Source organism: Delphinapterus leucas, chromosome 15 (assembly GCF_059928025.1).
Source record: "Delphinapterus leucas isolate spDelLeu-1000000601 "Yukka" chromosome 15, BTC_Dleu_Yukka2, whole genome shotgun sequence".
NCBI classification, from domain to species: domain Eukaryota; kingdom Metazoa; phylum Chordata; class Mammalia; order Artiodactyla; family Monodontidae; genus Delphinapterus; species Delphinapterus leucas.
Window position 1 is genome coordinate 9,806,686 of NC_143143.1, and position 18,767 is coordinate 9,825,452.

The 18,767-nt window shown below is 57.6% G+C and overlaps 2 protein-coding genes across 6 annotated transcripts in view; one reads left to right on the plus strand and one right to left on the minus strand.

The window, feature by feature from the left end:
- On the plus strand, positions 1–17,708 carry LAT2 (linker for activation of T cells family member 2). 5 transcript variants are annotated; one of them, XM_022588096.3, is made up of 13 exons: positions 1–1,066; positions 5,443–5,571; positions 6,034–6,073; positions 9,630–9,673; positions 9,858–9,918; positions 10,114–10,184; positions 10,475–10,510; positions 10,591–10,621; positions 11,185–11,240; positions 12,315–12,377; positions 12,669–12,740; positions 13,235–13,319; positions 15,516–15,805. In XM_022588096.3, exons 2-12 carry the CDS (start codon positions 5,472–5,474, stop codon positions 13,300–13,302), a joined length of 642 nt encoding a protein of 213 aa, XP_022443804.1. In that variant the 5' UTR covers positions 1–1,066; positions 5,443–5,471; the 3' UTR covers positions 13,303–13,319; positions 15,516–15,805. The 5 variants fall into 5 exon arrangements, with proteins under 5 accessions (XP_022443804.1, XP_022443802.1, XP_022443800.1 ...); XM_022588094.3 differs by lacking the exon at positions 15,516–15,805 and adding an exon at positions 16,458–17,708 and having other exon boundaries at positions 13–1,066; positions 13,199–13,319; XM_022588092.3 differs by having other exon boundaries at positions 19–1,066; positions 13,199–13,319.
- RFC2 (replication factor C subunit 2) overlaps positions 17,631–18,767 on the minus strand; it is a 22,213-nt gene continuing 21,076 nt past the window's right edge. Inside the window, exon 11 of the mRNA XM_022588091.3 lies at positions 17,631–18,024. Coding sequence (XP_022443799.2) covers positions 17,914–18,024 — 111 coding nt within the window. The 3' untranslated portion in view covers positions 17,631–17,913. The remainder of the gene's footprint in view (positions 18,025–18,767) is intronic.

Here is an 18,767-nt window from a genome sequence, read left to right on the forward strand (position 1 = left end):
AGGGGCCCAGAGCTGGGGAGCCCAGGCTCTGAGATGCCAGACAGATGGGGGTTGGGGTGACCCCTGTGGACTTCCTGGTCTGTAGCGGGTGGGGCGCCACTAAGAGTTCAGCGGCCTTGGGCAAGTTATTTAATGGCCAGTAACGGGAGGCACTGGGGAACATTTTTGCTGCGTGCGTGCTGCGTACCCGTCTCGCTAGCGCCATCCTCACCTCTGAGGGAAGGGCCCAGGCACCAGGGCAGCAGGTGGAGGGAGTGGGGGCTGAGCTCTAGCCGCCCTGCCCAAGGCTGGCTCCACGCCTCTGTGAGCCTCATCTGGAAAATGGGTGTGCGGAGGCTCCCAGGCCTGGCAGAGGAGTCATGGTTGTCCTTCCTTCTGTCCTTCAGCTTGGTCCCTTCCTCTGCTGCCAGGGACTGTCCACTCCTCTGTCCATCTGTCTCTGTCTCTGCCCATTCGTTAGTGATGTCTGCCCTGATATATGTCTGTCTGTGCCCATCCACCCACATCCCGTGTTGTGTGTGTGTGTGTGTGTGTGTGTGTATCTGTGTTTCTCATTCTCTCCCTGCACATATATCTGTGTGTGTGTGTGTTTTCATTGTGGACGTGTATTTCTTTGTGCGTGTGTGTGTTTTCAGTGTGTCTCTCCGTGTCTTCCTACTCTCTCGCTGCCCATGCATGTCTGTGTGCGCTCCCCCATTTCGTTCCCTCTGTCCCTGTCCCGCAGTGTGTGTCTCTTCCTCTTTGTGAGACATGTGTTTGTGTGTGTGTATTTAGTGTGAATTTTGTGTGTGTTTGTGTGTCCATGTCTTTCTTTTCTCTCTGTGCCTGTTTGTGTGTGTCTCTCTGTCTCTCTGTCTCTGTCTCTGTTTGTCTGTCTCTCTGCCTCTGTCTGTTAAGAGCAGAGCCTGTCCAGCAGAGAAGCGGATGTATGAGGGATGATTCAGTGGCTGACAGGAAGCTCGCCGCCTTGCATCCTGCCTGCCAGTGTCTGTGGCATTGACATCGGATCAGGCAGGTGTGTGGGCTCAGGATGAGGTGGCCGCAGTGAGGAGCCCCCCGCTCTCAGGTAAGCCTTTTCCAGGGGTGCCTGGAGCCTGGCCCCCAAGGCAGGGGTCCTGAGGCTGTCCCCCCGACACCCCACGGGGTTGGGAGTGGCCCTGCTGTCCCAGCAGGAGCGCTTGGCTGCCCGCCGGGTGGGCTGGGAAGAAGCCGGGATGCCCGGCACCCCCTCCCTTGGCCCCAGCCCTGTCCTGGCGCCCCCAGCTAGCAAGCCCTCGCCCCAGACCCTGTGGCTCTAGAGGGGCAGCTGATTCTGGGGCTCTGGCCCCTCTCCCGCCCCGCCTTCCCCGGCCCAGCCTGCACAGCCCTGGGAAGCCCCCCAGGGCGGGTTCCATCACTTCCAGAGTCCGGTGAGGGTTGAGGACAGCAGCTCCCCAGGCCCAGACCCGTGAGCCTTGTTTTCTTCATCTGTAGAACGGGGCTGTAACAACCCTGCCCCAGGGCTGTGGGAGGATGGGAGAGATGCTACAGACAAGCAGAGCCAGGTCCTGCCCCTGGCCTGGAGGAAGAAGCTGTCCCGGCCACCCCACCCAGCCCCCAGGCTGGCCACCAGCTCTCTGCTGGGGGGCTGAGAAACTGTAGGCCCTGGGGTGCTCTTTGTTTGTTTTTTTTAATTTAATTTTATTTATTTTTTTATACAGCAGGTTCTTATTAGTTATCCATTTTATCCACATCAGTGTATACATGTCAATCCCAATCTCCCAATTCATCCCACCACCACCACCACCGCTTTCCCCCCTGGGTGTCCATACGTTTGTTCTGTATATCTGTGTCTCTATTTCTACCCTGCAGACTGGTTCACCTGTACCATTTTTCTAGGTTCTGCATATATGCGTTAATATACGATATTTGTTTTTCTCTTTCTGACTTACTTCGCTCTGTGTGACAGTCTCCAGATGCATCCACGTCTCTACAAATGACCTGGGGTGCTCTTGGCGCCCTGCTCTGCCTACGGGTGGCCCTGGCCTTCACCATCCCCCACCCGTGCCCAGAACAAGGGCTGCCCCGGTCCCTACCCTGGCCGCCTGAGCATAAGAGCCTCCATTAGAGACCTCTCGGTCAGCCTCATCCGAAGGCCAAGGTTATTTGGGAAAACGGAGCAGAGCCCAGCAGATAAGCCTTTCCAGGGGTCGGACGGGGACCTCTGGGTCCACCCCTACCCCCGCAGCCTGACCTTCGGCCCTGGTGGGCCTCAGTTTCCCCATGTACTACATGAGGAGGGCTGGGAGGCTGGGCAGGAGGGTTGCCAAGGGCCTTTCAGGGTGAGAGGCTGGGTGCAGAGGGTTGCTCAGCCCAGCCCTGAGAGCTTTTCCGCCATCGGCTTGTTGCAAAACTTGTTCATATGAAAACTGCCCACTTCCCTTTCTGCTATTTTGGCCTGCAGGCCACGGGCTGTGGCGGCCTCCCCTCCCCTCCCCACCCGACTCGGCCCTGCCTGCCCCCTTGGGGCCCTCCTGGGGCTGCCGGGCCTGCCTGCGCCAGGGGCCCAGCTCCTCTCCCTCCGCCCTCCCCTGCCCCACTTGTTCTCAGGCCTGGTTAGGAAAGCAAGGAGAGAGGACAGATTGATTCAGTCTGGGGGGCAGCCACAGAGTTTTCCTCAAATGAGCCTCTCTTTTAAAAAATATTGCGTGATTCTTAAAAATGTAATATAAGCAAATATATATATATATATATGTATATATATAATATAAGAAAGGATTTACGTAAAGGAGTGTAGGCCTTGGAGTCAGCCTGCCCTGGGTGTAGATCTTGGTTCTGTGACTGGTCAGCTGTGTGACCTTGGGCAGAATACTCACCTCTCTGGGCCTCCCTCTCCTCCCTTGGAAGAAAGGAGCTGGCATCTCCAAGGTGATGCTACCCGCGTCTGTGACAACCGAAGGGCTGGGGCAACAGCGCTGCTCTCCTTCAGATCCCAGCCCCTCCCAGGGTCCCACCACGACGCCCTGCATGGTGCAGTAGAGGGGGGGCTCAGGCCTGCATGTCTGGGGGACCCAGCAGGGAGGGCTTCAGGTAGGGTTGACCCACACTGCTCAGTGCGGGCCGTCCAGCCAGCTCTGGCCCCGACAGGATGCGGCTGTCTCTTCCCATCCCACAGGGACCGTGATGATGGCAAGTCACAGTGGTCACAGCCAACCATGCCCCACCGGCCGGCACTAGCCCCTTACAGGCATCCTCTCAATGCTGGGCCTCAGATGACAACCTGAGTGTTGAGTGTCATTCTTTCCCTCGTTTAACGGAGGGGTGACCGAAGGCCGGTGACACTGGGATTCAACAGCTGGGGCAGAATTTGTGTTCTCATGCTCCCCTCCCTTCCCTCACCCAGTGCCAGGTCGGTGGAGATGGACCAGGGCTGGGGGCGTCCCGAGTGTCTGCAGGGCCAGGAAGCAAGAGGGCTTTCTGATGGTCGGGGTCCTCTGGGAGGGAGGGCAGCAGAGGTCGGCAGCCCAGGTCCCAGGGCCTTGAATGCCAAGCTGAGAGTGTGGACTTGAACCTGGGGTCTTAAGCAGACCCCGGCAGTGGCCAGTACTGGACCATTGTCCCATGGGTGCAACCCTCCCATGTGTCTGTGCCTGAACCTCCTCTGGGGCAGAAAGAGTCTCTGTCTTGACCAAAGGACAAAGACGTCAAGGGTGGGAGCCCAAGGGAACTGTCCAGACCAGCCAGCTGGAAATAACACCCTCAGCAAGTTTCTCTTCCGGAAGCCCCAACCGTGGTCCAGGCTGGACGTGCTTGTCCTCCCAACGACTCTTTGAGGAACGGCCTGGGTTGATCCCAGTCTTACAGATGAGAAAACTGACGCCAAGAGACCCCGAGGCACAGGCAGGCTTCCCTGCTTCAAGGCCAGATGCTCCCAACCTTACCAGCCTGAGATGGACTTGGGCCTTGGTTGGAGGCCCGGGAGGGAGGCAGCCCCGGGGCAGAACGAGGTGGGGGGGGGGGAGGAGGGTATGTGGCCTGGGAGGGCAGTGCCCAGGCTCGTAGATCCCCTCGGACAACCTCCTGGGGTGATCAGGTCATCCTCTCTCCTCGTGTGGAGGCCGCCGGGTCATGAGGTTTGGGAATGGTCATGTTTCCGCTGACTCACTTGGAGTTTGGGGGAAGGAGAGGTGACTTCTTCATGACGGGCCCCTGACTGGGGCTCAGCCCCGCACGGAGATTCCTTGTCATCTTTGCCACAGGGAATCAGGAAGCTCAGAGTGGCGAGGGGGACGGCTGGGTGCAGTGCAGGCCTCTGGGGAGCCCGGAGCAGGAGGGGGACAGCGCAGAGATCAGGTCTCCCCAGGCCTTGCTTTCCCCAGCTGGGAAGCAGGGAGAAGCCTCCTCCCAGGTGGGCCGCGGCAGGCGGAGCAGGTGTTCACCGAGGGGACACTCAGTAGCGTGGGCTCCACGTGCCCACCACGGGGCACCGCCCCCTCAGGACCCCCGGCTGCCCTCAGCTCTGTCACTGGCATTTGCAAGGGGGGAGCTGAGTCTCTTTATAGTTGTAACGATTCTCCTTGGAGGGCCCCTCAAGAGGACTGTACTCACCAGGCCCCCCTGTGTGGGTGCCTGTGGCTTTGCTGAGGCCTGGCCGTCACAGCGGGGCCCCGAGGCTGGGACCGGCCACTGACCAAGAAGCAGCCTTTTAGCCCCACCTCCCAGCACATCCCACCACCAGCCACCAAGGTCCATCTGCCCAGGCGCCCTTCTTCCCCTCCTGGTCTCAGGCCCACCTCCTCCAGGAAGCCTTCCTGACCTCCCTCCTTCCGTCACCCAGGGCAGGAGGAATCTGGGCAGATGGGTGTTTTAGGAATGGAAATCCCACCCCCAGCTTCCCCAGAGGCCATGGGTGGGAGTGGAGAACCACCCAAGGGTCGATGGGGGCTGCCAGGGGCTCCCAGGCAGAAGGGGCCATGGACTCTGAGGTTGGGGAATAAAGCTGGGCTGGCAGGAGGCAACAGGATGCAGTGGGCGGAGCCAGCGTTAGGGTCTGGAGGCTGGAGTTCAAATCCTGTTTTTCCCTTTAGCAGCTGTGGGATCTCTGGCTTTTGTTTTTCTGTTTGTGAAATGGCTCCAGCCTCTCCCTCAAAGGGCAGTTGGGGGGGTAAGCGAAGACATGTGTGGGAGTGTGCACATACATGTGGTGCTGTCTGGCGGGTCTCCAGAACCTTCCAGCACTTAACCAAGAGTTGATGATGGCCCTGGGAGCCCGGGGTGCAGGTTGGGGGTCAGATGGGGGAACAGGGCTGGTTCTGTCCCTGCCTGGTCCCAGAGCAGGCAGGGGAGGTGATGCTGGGCTCAGCTGTGGGGTTGGCAGGGGACAGTGGGGGCCAGAAACCTGGGGTTCCCGGAGGGGGCGGCCCTGCAGCCTCCACCCCAGCTCACAGTGCCCCTACGTTGCAGCCCTGCAGGAAGAGTGGCCAGGAGTGGACATGAGCGCGGACACGGAGCTGCTGTGGCCGGGGGCGGCCCTACTGCTGCTGCTGCTGGGGGCGGCGGCCGGTCTGTGTGTGCGCTGCTCCCCCCGCGCAGGTAAAGGCTGGGGTCACAGGTGCGAGGGAGGGGCATGCGGTGTACCCAGCGAGCCACTCAGGCCCAGACCTGGCTGCAGTCGGAAGGGGCAGTCAGATAAGCCTCAGGAGGCAGAAGTGAACCCCAGGGGCCTGGGTTTCTCCTCTGAAGACAATGGGTCTGGCTCACTGGGGGCTTCGGTTCTGCTGGGTCAAGGGCATGTGTCTGGGGCCGATGGACTGCGCTGGACAAGCGTGGGGAGGGGGGCTGGGCTGCCTGCGTCCGCCTTCTCCACGCTCCATGTTCCTAAATAAATGGTGAGCAACCCCCGCCAGTGTCAGGTGGCCCCCAGTGATCGGTGGCTTAGCCCGCACGTCCGGTCTGAGGTCTGCACAGGGCACAGGGGAGACACAATGGTTGGGCCTCGGATCTCAGTTCCCACCCGGCCCCGGGACGCTTGCTAATCTGGTCCTGTTCTTGCAGGTGCAAAGAGGTCCGAGAAAATCTATGAGCAGAGGAGCCTGTGAGTGTCTCAGTGTCCCCAGCACAGTGACGCTGTGTGCCCTGGGCATGGGTGTCCATGTGGGCATCCCCTCGGGCACCGCCACACCCCACCCCTAACCCTTCACTCACACCTCCTCCGTGCCGGGCTCTAGTGGGTTCTAAGCAGTTAGGGGAGGGCGAGGGGGTGCCCAGGGGCTATCCAGACCCGGCCCCAGCCTGGTCGGGGAGGGCTGGGGATGCCACAGGAGGGGAGGAGGGGATGCCACTCTCCAGCTAGCCCAGGAGCATCTCCAGAAATCCCCACGGTGACCCCAGCCCTGGGGAGCGTGCTGTGCCGGTGCTGGAGGTCGACAGAGGAATCCCACCCTCCCGGGGCAGTGAGGGGAACAGAGACCGGGCGCTGTGTCCGAGTCTCCCCTGGAAAACACTAAAGGACCTCAGGGGAGGATATGGGTGTGAAACTTGGGGGACCAGGGAAGGCCTCCTGGAGGAGGCGGGAGGGATTTTAAGAGAGAAAGAAGGCGAAAGGGGACATCCAGAGAGAGAGGGAATGGTGTGGGCATTTGCCGATGTCGGGCCGGGGTGGACACTGTCTTGGGGATGAGGTGGTCGCTGTGAGCATGTCTTGAGAGAGATCAGCTGAATGCGGAGGAAGAAGAGTCTTGACTGTGGAGAGAGACCTTGGCCTTTGTCCTAAGGGCCAAAGGGAGCCACGGGAGAGCTGGAAGCAGGGCAGTGGGGGTGACCCCAGGCAGAGTTGCAGGACCTGGGCAGGAGGGAGTTCCAGGCACCTTGGGGACAGGCTGGCCGTTCTGTGAGCCGTGGGAGGGTCAGCAGTGCTGGGCGCTGCAGATCGGGGGGCGACCCAAGAACAACTCGAGGCAGGAGGGCAGCCGCCAGTGGTGTCCTTACAGTGCCTGGTGGAGGGCTCTGAGACCTGCGTGCACACACGTGCACAGGCCTGCATGCCCACTCGCACCCACAGGCTCCTCCAGCACTCGCTCATGCGTGCACTTCTCACACGCACGGCACTTGCTTGCACGCCTGGGCAGGCACTCACATACAAACTCACACACACACCCTCTCTCATTTCCTTTTGCAACTGAAAAACCACAATGAGATTTGAAAATAGAATTTTCCCATCCATGCCCACTCCTGGGGCCGGGGCTGGACTTTCCAAGGCTTTTGGGGCCACTTGGTCCTCTGGCTCGCCAGCCCATAACCTCCACCAGGGCTGGGCTGGGCTCCCCTAGTGCCCACCCACACCCCTGCCCCAGGGCAAGTTCCTCAGTATCTTCCCTCTCCCCTCCTCCCTTAGTCCCTGCCCACTCCAGGCCCCTGATTAATCTTAGAACTGAAGATAGTCAGAGGCACAAGTTAAACCTCCTCACGTGGGAGGCGGGAAAACTAGGCCTAAGTGGGAGGAGGTGGGAGGGGAGACTTGGGCTCTCCCCACCTCACTTGGGTTCAGTCCTATCAGCCTGTGTGTGCCAGGCCCAGCTCCTGCTTCATTTCCTCTGGGAAGCCATGCCTGACTCTCTTCTGTGGTTTTAGGGCATCATTCCTAAATCAGATCACTCTGACCCCCAGCCCCCCAGGCTGGAAGGCTGGGGCAGGTCACCATTCTGGTCCAGGGGAGGAACCCAAAATGGTTTAATGATTAGCTAATGTGATCCACTACCCTTAGCAGTGGCTTTCATTCCCAAGGGCATTTCATGGTCCAAAGTGGCAGCTAGAGCTCCAGCCCTCATCTCTGCCTTCCAGGCAGTAAGTAGTAAGAATGAAGGAGAAGGACAGAAATGGGGCATCCCAGTTAGCAGTGCGTCCTTAAAGGAGTTTTCCTGAAAGTCCAACAACCTTGGCTTTGCATGTCATTAACCAGAATTATATGGTCACACATAAATGCAAGGGAGGCTGGGAAATATAGCCTTTATTAAAAATTGAGGTAACACTGGTTTATAACATTATACAAGTTTCATGTGTACGACATTATATTTCTACTTCTGTATACCCTACATCGAGCTCACCAACAAAAATTTAGTTTCCATCTATCATCATGCAGTTGATCCCCTTCACCCATTTTGCTCTCCCCACCCCTGGTAACCACAGGTAACCACTGTTCTGTTCTCTGTATCTATGTGTTTGTTTTTGTTTGGTTTGTTCATTTATTTTGGGCTTTTTTGTTTGTTTCTTTTTTATATTCCACATATGAATGAAATCATACAGAATTTTTCTTTCTCTGTTTGACTTATTTTACTTAGCATAATTCCCTCAAGGTCCATCCATGTTGTCACAAATGGCAAGGTTTCATCTTTTTTATGGCTGAATCGTATTCCAGTGTGTATATATACCACATCCTCTTTATCCATTCATCTGTTGATGGGCACTTAGGTTGTTTCCCTGTCTTGACAATTGTAAATAGTGCTGCAATGAACATACGGGTGCATATATCTTTTCAAGTTAGTTATTTTGTATTCTTTAGATAAATACCCAGGAGTGGGATTGCTGGCTCATATGGTAGCTCTATTCTTAGTTTTTTGAGGAATCTCTATACTGTGTTTATAGTGGCTGCACCAATTTACATTCCCCTCAACAGTGCCCAAGGGTTTCCTTTTCTCCACATCCTTGCCAACCCTTGTTATTTCTTGTCTTTTTGATAATAGTCATTCTAACAGGTGTGAGGTGTTACTTCATCACGGTTCTGATTTGCATTTATTTCCCTCATAATTAGTGATGGTGAGCAGCTTTTCATGTGTCTGTTGGCCATCCGTATGTCTTCTTTGGAAAAGTGTCTATTCAGTTCCTCTGCCCATTTTTTAATCAGGTTGTTTTTTTGTTGTTGAGTTAATTATATATTATATTATAAGGGGTATTAACCCCGTATTGGATATATTATTTGCAAATACCTTCTCCCAATCGGTACGTTGTCTTTTTGTTTTGTCGATGATTTCCTTTGTTGAGCAGAAGGTTTCTAGTTTGATGTAGTCCCATTTATTGGGAAATACAGTCCTTTGGATGGGTATGTGGCTGTCTAAATAAAAATCAGCGTTCTGTTTCAAAGGAAGAAGGTGATGGTTAGATACCTGGCTGTGTCTGCTAAGCCTTGAAGTTGCCTCACCAGTTACTGGGGAGTAAATGGCGTGTGTGAACAGCCTAAGAGGACCGTGCTCTCTTAGGAATGTTAAACACTCCTGGGATGGCAGGTGGTGGGAGCAGTCTCTTTGTTGCTCCTGGCTGACGTCACTGCCAGGTCCCTGAGCAGCTGCCCCAGCCCTGCCCACAGACTCTCCTGGGCATCTCCAGGGGTCCTGGGGAGGCTCTGTGGGGGCATATGTCTGGCTGGCAGCTGGCTCCAGCACAGGGCCATGTGAGAAGTGTGGGCACGCGGTGGGCAGGCAGGGAAGCACTCTAGAGAAGGGGTGCATCAGGAAGCCCTGGATCTGAGTCCTGGGGGGCTGGTAGCCCCTCCTCATTCTTGCCCTGGTCTGTCCCTCCCTGTCCGTCTGTCATGCCCCTCTGTCCCTGGGGCTGTGGGAGGCCAGGCCCTGTCTCAGCACAGCTCCATGTGTTTCCAGGCAAGAGAATCAGCAGAACTTTGCAGTGGCCCGGACCTATACCCGTGAGTCCCCAAACAGAAGGGTCCAGGGCTGGGCTCGGGATTGGGAGCGTCCACATCAAAGTCCCTTTCGTCCCCATTGTTCTGAGGCTGTGGCCAGGCCTGATCTAGTGGGGTGATGGGGTGAGGGGCCTGTGCTGGGCAGCTGGCCTGGGGGGCCCAGCCAACACCCCGTCAACCTTTGCAGTGGTCAGGGAGGCCTGGCCAGGGCCCCTGGTGGACACGGCCTCCAACGCGGCATCAGCAAGGTAGGAAGGAGCCCCTATCCCAGCCCCACGGGAGGCAATGAGGTGGGCCCCAGGGTCCCCACCTGGCTGGGCCCAGGCCACGACCTTGCTACTTCCTCGGACCTCAGAGCCCCAGTTCTGATTCTGAGGGCCCTACCGGGGGGCTGTGGGATTGTGGCCTCCAGACCCCCAGGAAACCCGGAGCCTTCTCCCAAGCCCCTCCTCAGCCTCTGCCCCACTCCCGTGCAGGAAGGACAAGCTGCTGCAGTTCTCCCCCAGCCTCGAGGGTGAGTGCCCTGGGACACAGGGTTGGGGGCAGGGGCGAGGTGGGACGGAGACAGGTGAATACCTGGTGGGACAGGTACTGAGCAGGAAGCCTTCCCAGAGGAGAGACGCTGTGAGCTGGGCTGGGAGGCCTGACGGGGCTGGCCCAGCAGGGGGAGGGGACGGAGAGCAGGTGTGAGGGCGTGAAGATTGGAAACACCTAGGCTTCTTCCTCCGGTGGTCACAGCTGGGAGGGGGCGGGGGCTGGGGAACCAGCATTGAGCCAACCCAACAGGCCTGGCCTTTCTTCCAGATTCTTCATCCTCCAGGTACCAGAACTTCAGCAAAGGTAGGTGGGCTTCATGGAGGAGGGGGCCGCAGTGGGGCATACAGCCCGCGCTCAGGCCTGATTCTCGCCTCCTCCTGCAGGAAGTAGACGCAGATCAGATGCATCCTACATGTGAGTGGGCTTCTCCGGGCCCTGGCCACCCCCTCGCCCCGCTGCCCGCCCTTCCCGCCCTGCCCGCAGCCTCCTTACGTGAGAAACGCCTCCTGCCCTGGAACCCGCTGGCCCAGGCAGGCTCTCCGTAGCTCTGTTTCCCTCAGATGACCGTAGCTTTGGGGGTGCTGAGGACAGGGACAGGAAGGAGCCCTGCTCTGTTTGGGGGTTGGGGAGGCCGTCGGGGGGCCTCATCCTGCACCACCCGGTCAGAGACGAGTTCCACCGACCCTCAGATAGGAAGGGCCCCCAGGACGTCTCCTCATCTCACAGTTGGGCAAACTGAGGCCCAGGGCAGGAGGTAACTTGCATAAGGCCACACAGTGAGGTGGCTGGAGCCAGGGCAGCTCAGGGGTGCAGGGAAGCAGGGTGGGAGGATCGGGGGAGACCCTGGCAGGGCCCCCCGCAGGCTCTGGGGGCAGTGATGGCCGGAGCAGCCCTGGCCTCGCTGCCTGCTCAGGAAGCTCCCGGCCCGACCATGGGCCTGCCCAGCAGTTGGTGCTGTGTCTATGTTTTCTTGCCAGACACCCCTTCGTCACGGACTATTTCGATTGTGGGCAGTTCCAGAAGCCCCCGGAAGGTGAGGCAAAGGTCGATGAAGGGGAGAGGGAGGCGGTAGCCTGGGAGTGCAGCTTCAGAAGTCACACCCCCAGGGCGGGGCCAGAGGTGGCGGGAGGATGTAAAGCAGGAGGCCAGGCCTAGGTTTAGGTGGCTGGAGGAGGCTGGGCAGGGGGACCTGGGGGAGGCTGGCCCTGTGGAGGGAAGGAGGGAAGGGATGGGCGGGAAGAGGGGGTAGGGGGGCCAGAAGGGGAGCTGAGGGCAGGGGCAGGGGGCAGGCTGGTCCCCTTGTCATCCAGGCCCCTCTCAAGGTTGGGCACACAGGGGACCTTGAAGGAAGGCCCTGGACTGGTCAGCCTTGTTGACAAACGCTGAGCCCTCCAGGCTCCGAGGATGCTGGCACCCTTGTTAAGAGCAAAGGTGCTCCTAACACCTTTGCTCTACAGAAACTGAGAACTGAGGGTGGGCAGTGCCTGCTGAGAGGTGCACAGGGCTGGGCTCCTGCCTGGGCCAGGCTGGGGTGAGAGGTGGGGGGGGTCCTTTTCTCCCCGCTGCGTTTCTAAATTGGGGAGAGGCCCTCACTTCTCAGAGCCTCTTCGACACAGATGGACGCAGGGTGGGGTGGCGTTTAGAGCTCAGCTTCCCCGTTGGGGGGTGGGGGGGGAATACCGGGGTACCAGGCTCTGATATGCCACAACCAGCCTAGGCCCCCGGACAAAGGATCCTCAGCCCACCCCACTGCCTGAAGGGTTAGGCAGGTTCCTGTCCCCTGGGCCCCCAGCGGCTCTCCCTGCCCCTCTTTGCCCCATAGAGATGGGCCTCCCTTCTCCGACTGTCCCTCGTGGGCCTGATCGCACCCCCCCACACCCCCTAATCTCCCCTACCCAGGGCATTCAGGGGAAGACAGAGAAGGAGCCCAGGGTGGAGGCTGCTGGAGCCAGGCCAGCGCCCATTAAGAAGCTTGTCCAGGAGAATGTTCGAGGCCCCGGGGGACCCAGAGGGCTGGGGGCTTGATGAGGCAGAGGGAGAGAGGAAGGGCCAGGCCTGTCGGGCAGGGCCCACCAGCATCCTGCGTCCTCTCCTCTCTCCCTGGTAGATGAAGATGACGCCAATTCCTATGAGAACGTGCTCATCTGTGAGCCAAAGAAAACCGAATCAGGTGAGGCTGCCCTCCCCGGAGCAGGGCAGGGAGGCAGGCCTCCTAGGCCAGGCCCGCCTGCCCCGCTGAGCTCTGAAAGTCCCCGCTGCACGGTTCACCAATATCAGACCCTGTGTCCCGGGAGGAGTCCCCATCAGTCCTGGACTCTCTCCCTCCCTCCCTCGAGGGGCCTGCCCGGCACGAGGACACAGGCTGCCCCTCTGGAGGGGTGGATGTGGCACCTCTCTGGCCTAAGGACTGGTCATGGTGGCTGCCCCTCTGCCAGCCCCTCTCCCGGTGTTCTCCCTACAGGGGACGAGGAGTCTGAGGGTTATCAGAACTCAGCGTCCATCCGGCAGTGGCGGGAGTCCAGGAGAGTCGTGGGTATGCGGCCAGAGCCCCAGTGCTTCCAAATGGTCACCTTCAGCAGGCTCAGAGGGGCCAGGCCTGGGACAGACAGTCGAGGGGAGGGGGAGAGAGGGGAGCTTAGGGGATCTGGCCTGGGAGGATAAGGCCGGGTGGGCTCCCCTACGGCCAGTCCAGCTGATTCCACAGCGAAGCTTCTGGCACATCAGTGGCTGCAGAGGCTCGAACTGTGCCAGGACCCCCCGTCAGCAACACCATGGCTTCCTGAGGTTGGGTCCTCCTGGCCGGCTGCCCATCCAGCTGCACGCACGGCATCGCACTCGCCCTGCTCCCGGCAGGACACACCTCTGGCAAATCCCAGAGAGGACGGGACAGACACACCATCCAGTGGAGCCTTTCCTGCGGGCGGTGTGGTGGCGGGAACAGGGCTGGGCATGTGCGTGTGAACTCTCTGACCATCTGCCCGCGGGTCGCAGAGCCGGTCCCGAGGGAAGCACCTCCCTACCCGGTAGGAAGCCCAGACGAGGACGACGGGGAGCCCGATTACGTGAATGGGGACGTGGCAGCCATCAAAGCCTAGAGAAGCCCTGGAGGAAGGTACGGTCCAGGGTGGGGGGCCGCACAGGCCTAAGGGGCTGCACTCCAAGGGAGAAGCAGAGAGCTGGGGCTGGAGGAGCCACAGCAGGGACCGTGGGGCAGCACCCATGGATGCTGAAACAGGGTGGCTCCTCGGGGCGCTGGGATGCCGCCCTGGGTGCTGAGCCTCCCGAGCAGTCCCTGCCCACCCCCCGCTCCTGTGGCTGGTGTGGGGAGGTGACAGATCCACGGCGGACACCAAGTCTCAGGCCCAGGGGGTGTCAGGTAGGGCAGGCTGGTGAGTCATGGGGTGAGAAGGTGGGCTCTGGGTGGGCCTCTGCAACCTTGGGCGAGAGACTTAACCTCCCTCGACCCATTTCCTCGCTTGCAACCTGGAGCTACTGGGACCTGTGTCGTAGACAACACGCACAAGGCACTGCACGGAAAGCAGGACCAGCTGGACTTAGGGATGGGGCGGGATCGGGAGGAAATGGTGCCAAGCGCTCACACACACCATCTCTTGCCGCCCCCAAGGCTCAGAGTGGACAAGCCACCTGCCCGAGGTCCCATTTAGAGTGAGTGGAGGAGGGAACGGTCCCCCAGGTGCTCAGATGTCGGAGCCCAGGCCCTGCCTCACGGGGAGCAGGTCCCGATCTGGGGGACACGGGCAGTCCTCTCAGCGGGCGGCCAGTCTGGGCCATTTGAGAACGAGCAGCAGGATCGGGGGCAGCAGTTTAAGCCCAGCGGGCAGAGCCCAGGGTTCATTCATTCACCCAGTAGCTAGAGGGCCCCTGCCAGGGCAAGTCCTGCCTTAGGGGCTGGGGACACAGTGATGAACAGAAGACACGCAATCCCTGTCCACTTAGAACTTCCGTTCTGGTGGGAGAGAGAGAACATAACCAGCTGGAAGAGGAGAGAAATGCAGCGCGTTAGGACTGCAGGCGTGGGAAGGGGCAGGGAGCAACGTGGGGTGGGGAGAGGCGGTGCCGTGATTCAAGCCGGGAGACAGCGCAGCCTTTCTGAACTCCGCTCCTCGCCCCTCTGGGGACAGGAAGGACACCCAGGCAGAGGGACTGGTAAAGACCCCCGGCAGGAATCTGCATCTGATAATGTGTGTGGGCAGACAGAGTGATGGGGGAGCGTCGGCAGAGGTGGAGGGCGGCGGCGGGAGGCGTGCAGGGCCAGCACCTGGGTTTTCCTGAGATGGGGCAGGCGAAGGTCTGGAACAGAAGAGTGACTTGTTTCTAAAGGATCGCTGGCCTCCGCGTAGAGACATGAATACAGGGGACGCGGTGGAGGCAGGGAGACCGGTGGCCTCAGGCAGGAATCCAGCGAGTGTTTGTGGAGCGATGGGGCTCACTGATGCGCGGCGTGTCGGCTGCCCGGTAGAGCGAGGACTCAAGGAGGCCTGCAGGCGTTTGCCTGAGTAATGAGAGGGCATCGCTGCCAGCAACTGAGATCAGGGAGGCTACAGGCGGGGCGGGTTTTGTGGGCAAGGCCGGTTTATTTCTGGGCCTGTTAAGTTGGAGATGCCGTGCAGGAGGATGTATGAAATGGGCAGTTAGAGATCTGCGCCTGGATTCAGGGACAGGCAGGAGTGGAGAGGCTGTGCAGGTTCTTCAGACGAAAGAAACTAAGAGTATGTTGTACGCTGACAAACGATACGGGAGGTTCGAGTCTGGGTCGGCTACAGCTGGCTGGAATTCACACCCGGGACCCCGCACACAGAAGGGACTGAACTCCACGGGCTGGGGCCCACAGCAGCCCGACAAGACTGCAGAGGCCCAATCCCTATATTCTAGCAGGTGGAAGGGCCGCCAGGCAAGGGGGAAGGCGGAGTGGAGTTAGGGCCCGGTACCCCTTTCAGGTCCCTTCTGGGTTCGAGGGGAGAGGACGCAGCTTAATGGTACTGGTCCCAGGACACGTGCGGGGGAAAGCCGCCAGCTGCTGTGCAGAGGGTGTTCCTGCACCCAAGGCACGTCAGAATAACTCGGGCCTCGGGCCAGAACCGAGCAGTCAGGATTTCAAATAAAAAACAGACGCTCCTGGAGTAAGAAACATGCTTAAGGCTGCTTGACGGCGGGTTCTCTGCTCACTGGACTCTGACCAATGTGCATCCTCCCCGACCCGTGCCGGCTGGTCCGGGGCTGAGGGGACAAAGCGTCAGGCCAGGCAAACCTTTCCCTCTTTAACAAATACTTTTCCTTTTCATTGAAGGAGCCAGGGAACCATATATTGCCTCCCCAGGGTCCCTTCTCCAGAGCTGCTCAACTTCTAGACCCCCTACGGCTACTCCTGGGAGGGGCACCAATGCACCCTGAGGACCAGCCAGCCGGCCACGGGGTACCCAGCCCGGGAAAGGACAGTTACGCATGGAGCCGCCCTCTGACTGGCTCCCACGGGCAAGGCAGGAGCCTGGGGCCGAGGGCAGCTCCCGCTGTGGTCAGATGCCCAGGACTCAGGGCAGTCGCATCCCCTTAACCGCATTTAAAACATCATACTACATGGGTGTTCGTGTCCTTTTTTGCTTTGGGTTTTGATCCCAAATTGCTTACTAATGTTGGTTGCTGGGACCCTTGTGCATGATGGAAAAGCTTGTACAGTTAAGTTATGTAGGTGGAGTTTTATTTAATATTCTGCGTTTCAGAGTAGAGGTTGTGTCCATCTTGTCTCCTGTAAGCATTACACGTACTTAACTTCAGCAGAGTTACGGGGAGCCTTGGCGCTCCTTTCTTTGGCCCTCCGTTGACCGAATCAGAGATGAGGCCACAGCCACCTTCACGACCCTTCAGCAGGAGTGTCTGCTGTGGACAGAGCACGTCGTGGTTCTGGGGAGGGGGCAGGTGCAGTGCAGTGGCCTGGAGCCTCAGCGGATTGGGCAGAAACAGGACCGTCTCATGGGAAGGACGGGGTCCAAGGGACCTTCTGAGTCAGAGAAGCCAGAGTCAGGGAAACAAAATGCCTCCTCCAACCGAAACATCTCAAGAAACCGTTCCAGTTCAAGGGCAGTGATTCTCCCGTCTGCTTTCCCTGCTTCACGTAGAACCTTCTAAGGCAATGAAAGTCAGGCTTCTTGTTTCAAAGAAAGGGACCCTGAGGCCTCGAGAGAGAGAAGGCTGGGGACAAGAACTTGGTCCCTGAGTCCAACCCTCTTTCCAGATGCTGCACCGATTCTATGAGACGAAATTAATGCTGCAAGTTAGGAAATTAGAAGAAAAACCATCTAGAACACAGCTGTTGGCCACTTGTCTCTTCACACCCCACAGTCCTGGCCTCACGACGTGGAGAGGACAGCTTAGGCCTGAGCACAGGTGTGGTGGGGCTGCAGTGAGGCTCCAGCGGGAGGGGGTCCTGCCCCGCTGTCGCTGAGTGTGGGAAGCTGGGGTCTCACTTTGCACAATGGGCACGAGCATCCCTTCACCTCATAAGGATCCCAAGGCTCCAGACAAAAAATAAGATTGAGAAGGTAGGGAATTCCCCTGGTGGTCCAGTGGTTAGGACTCGGTGCGTTCACTGCAGGGGCCTGGGTTAGATCCCTGGTTGGGGAACTAAGATCCCGCAAGCCGTGTGCCAAAAAACAAAACCAAAAAAAAAAATTGAGAAGGTATGCCAAAGTATTTTTGTAAAACTTCACCCTGCAGTTTCTGAGGACCTTAATTTTTTTCCCCCCTCTTAATCAAAACCCTAACCGCAAAGAACCAGTGACCTTGGAGCCTTTCCTGTATCCGTTCAACCACGTGGTCTGGACACGTGTCTAACCCTGCCTGGGATTTGCTCCAGAACAATCTGGGAGTGGGGTAGGATGCTGGTGCTGGTGTAGGGCACAGAGGAAACAAGACTGGCCACGTGTTGTTAAGATTGCTAAGATGGATGATGAGTATGTGGAAGTTCACTGTATCATTCTCTGTTTTACGTACAATTGATATTTTTCATAATTTTTAAACATGGAAAAAAATAACACCTTGCCAAAAAAGAAAAAGCAATTCCACAAATTAATGCAAAATTCACTGGGAAATTCTAAAGCAAATGAGTACACCCGTTTGCACAGAAAAGGCGACCTGGTGGGAGGGTCCCCTATGCCTGTCTGTACCATTCTCCTCTGTGATTCTTGCCAAGTCCTTTCTGAAGGGCTTAGGACCCTGGGCTGTTCTGAGAAGCTGATAAATTACAACAAACCCTGCCTCACCCTGTGGGACTGTCCTCTAGGCTTCTAGAAAGATTGAGATTAGCCTGTCCAGTCTATTATCGAAATCACCTTTCTACCTGTAGGACGCTAGGGGCGTATACACAGAGACGGGAAGCCAGCTTTCCTTGTGGCCTTGCACTGCCACCTTTCTGCTGACAAAGCTGTACGGTTTTATTACTAAAATGCCAACACGTGCACAGATCAGGTACTGGGCCCTGGAGGGTCTCTGGGGCCTTTCCATGCTGTCACCCCACCACGAGTCTGAGGCTGAGGGTAAACGCTCCAGGAGCAGGGGAGACGTACTGGAAGGTGACGGCAAGGAAGATGCACTCCAGGGCCATCCAAGGCAGCACTTTTTCCAAATCAGAAGGCTATGACTCCTGCCTCTCAGTGACGAGGACTCATAACCCAGCGAATGAGTTCTCTGCTCTAACTGGCCACCGGGGCCATTGTCTTCTGACACAGCCTGGCCAGGAGCCCTGCCATCTGCAGAAGGGAGTTCACACCTTCCGCTATTTTCATATGAGTGTATCCAATTTCCTGAAAAAAAAAAAATCAAATTTAAATCTGGTTAATAAGTGAGGGAAGAAGTTTAGTTTTTAAAATCTGAACATCTAAATGAACGGTTTGCTCAAAATTGATGCAGTGAACTCAAACTCCAGCTGGAAAATGAACTCTGAGGAGTTCAATTTATTTCCTAAAAGGTTGCTGATATTTCTTTGACAGGTACTGCTAAGAAAATGAAAAAGAAAAAAAAAGCCAGACTGGGAAAAAACATTTGTAACACACATATCTGACAGAGGACTTGCAACCGGAATATATAAAGAACTCTCAAAACGCAGTAATAAGAACACAAACAACCCAATTTAAAAATGGGTAGGGCTTCCCTGGTGGCGCAGTGGTTGAGAGTCCGCCTGCCGATGCAGGGGACATGGGTTCGTGCCCGGGTCCGGGAAGATCCCACATGCCACGGAGCAGCTGGGCCCGTGAGCCATGGCCGCTGAGCCTGCGCGTCCGGAGCCTGTGCTCCGCAACGGGAAAGACCACAACAGTGAGAGGCCCGTGTACCACAAAAAAAAAAAAAAAAAAAAAGGGTAGACTTAGACACTTCCTCAAAGAAGATCATGGATGTCAAATAAGCACATGAAAAAGTACTCGACATCATCAGTTATTGGGAAATGCAAATTAAAGCCAAAATGAGATACTACTATACACCTATTAGAAGGGATTAAAAAAGACCAACTGAGCATTCCAAGTGCTGACCAGAAGGGGGATCATCTGGA

What these genes read in the sequence shown, in the direction of transcription:
- LAT2 (XM_022588094.3), top strand. Translation starts at nt 5,472, where the DNA reads ATGAGCGCGGACACGGAGCTGCTGTGGCCGGGGGCGGCCCTACTGCTG. An exon ending in TCCAACGCGGCATCAGCAAG is followed by an intron (nt 9,919 to 10,113) that starts GTAGGAAGGAGC and finishes CCTTCTCCCAAG; the next exon opens with CCCCTCCTCAGCCTCTGCCC. An exon ending in GTTCCAGAAGCCCCCGGAAG is followed by an intron (nt 11,241 to 12,314) that starts GTGAGGCAAAGG and finishes TCTCCCTGGTAG; the next exon opens with ATGAAGATGACGCCAATTCC.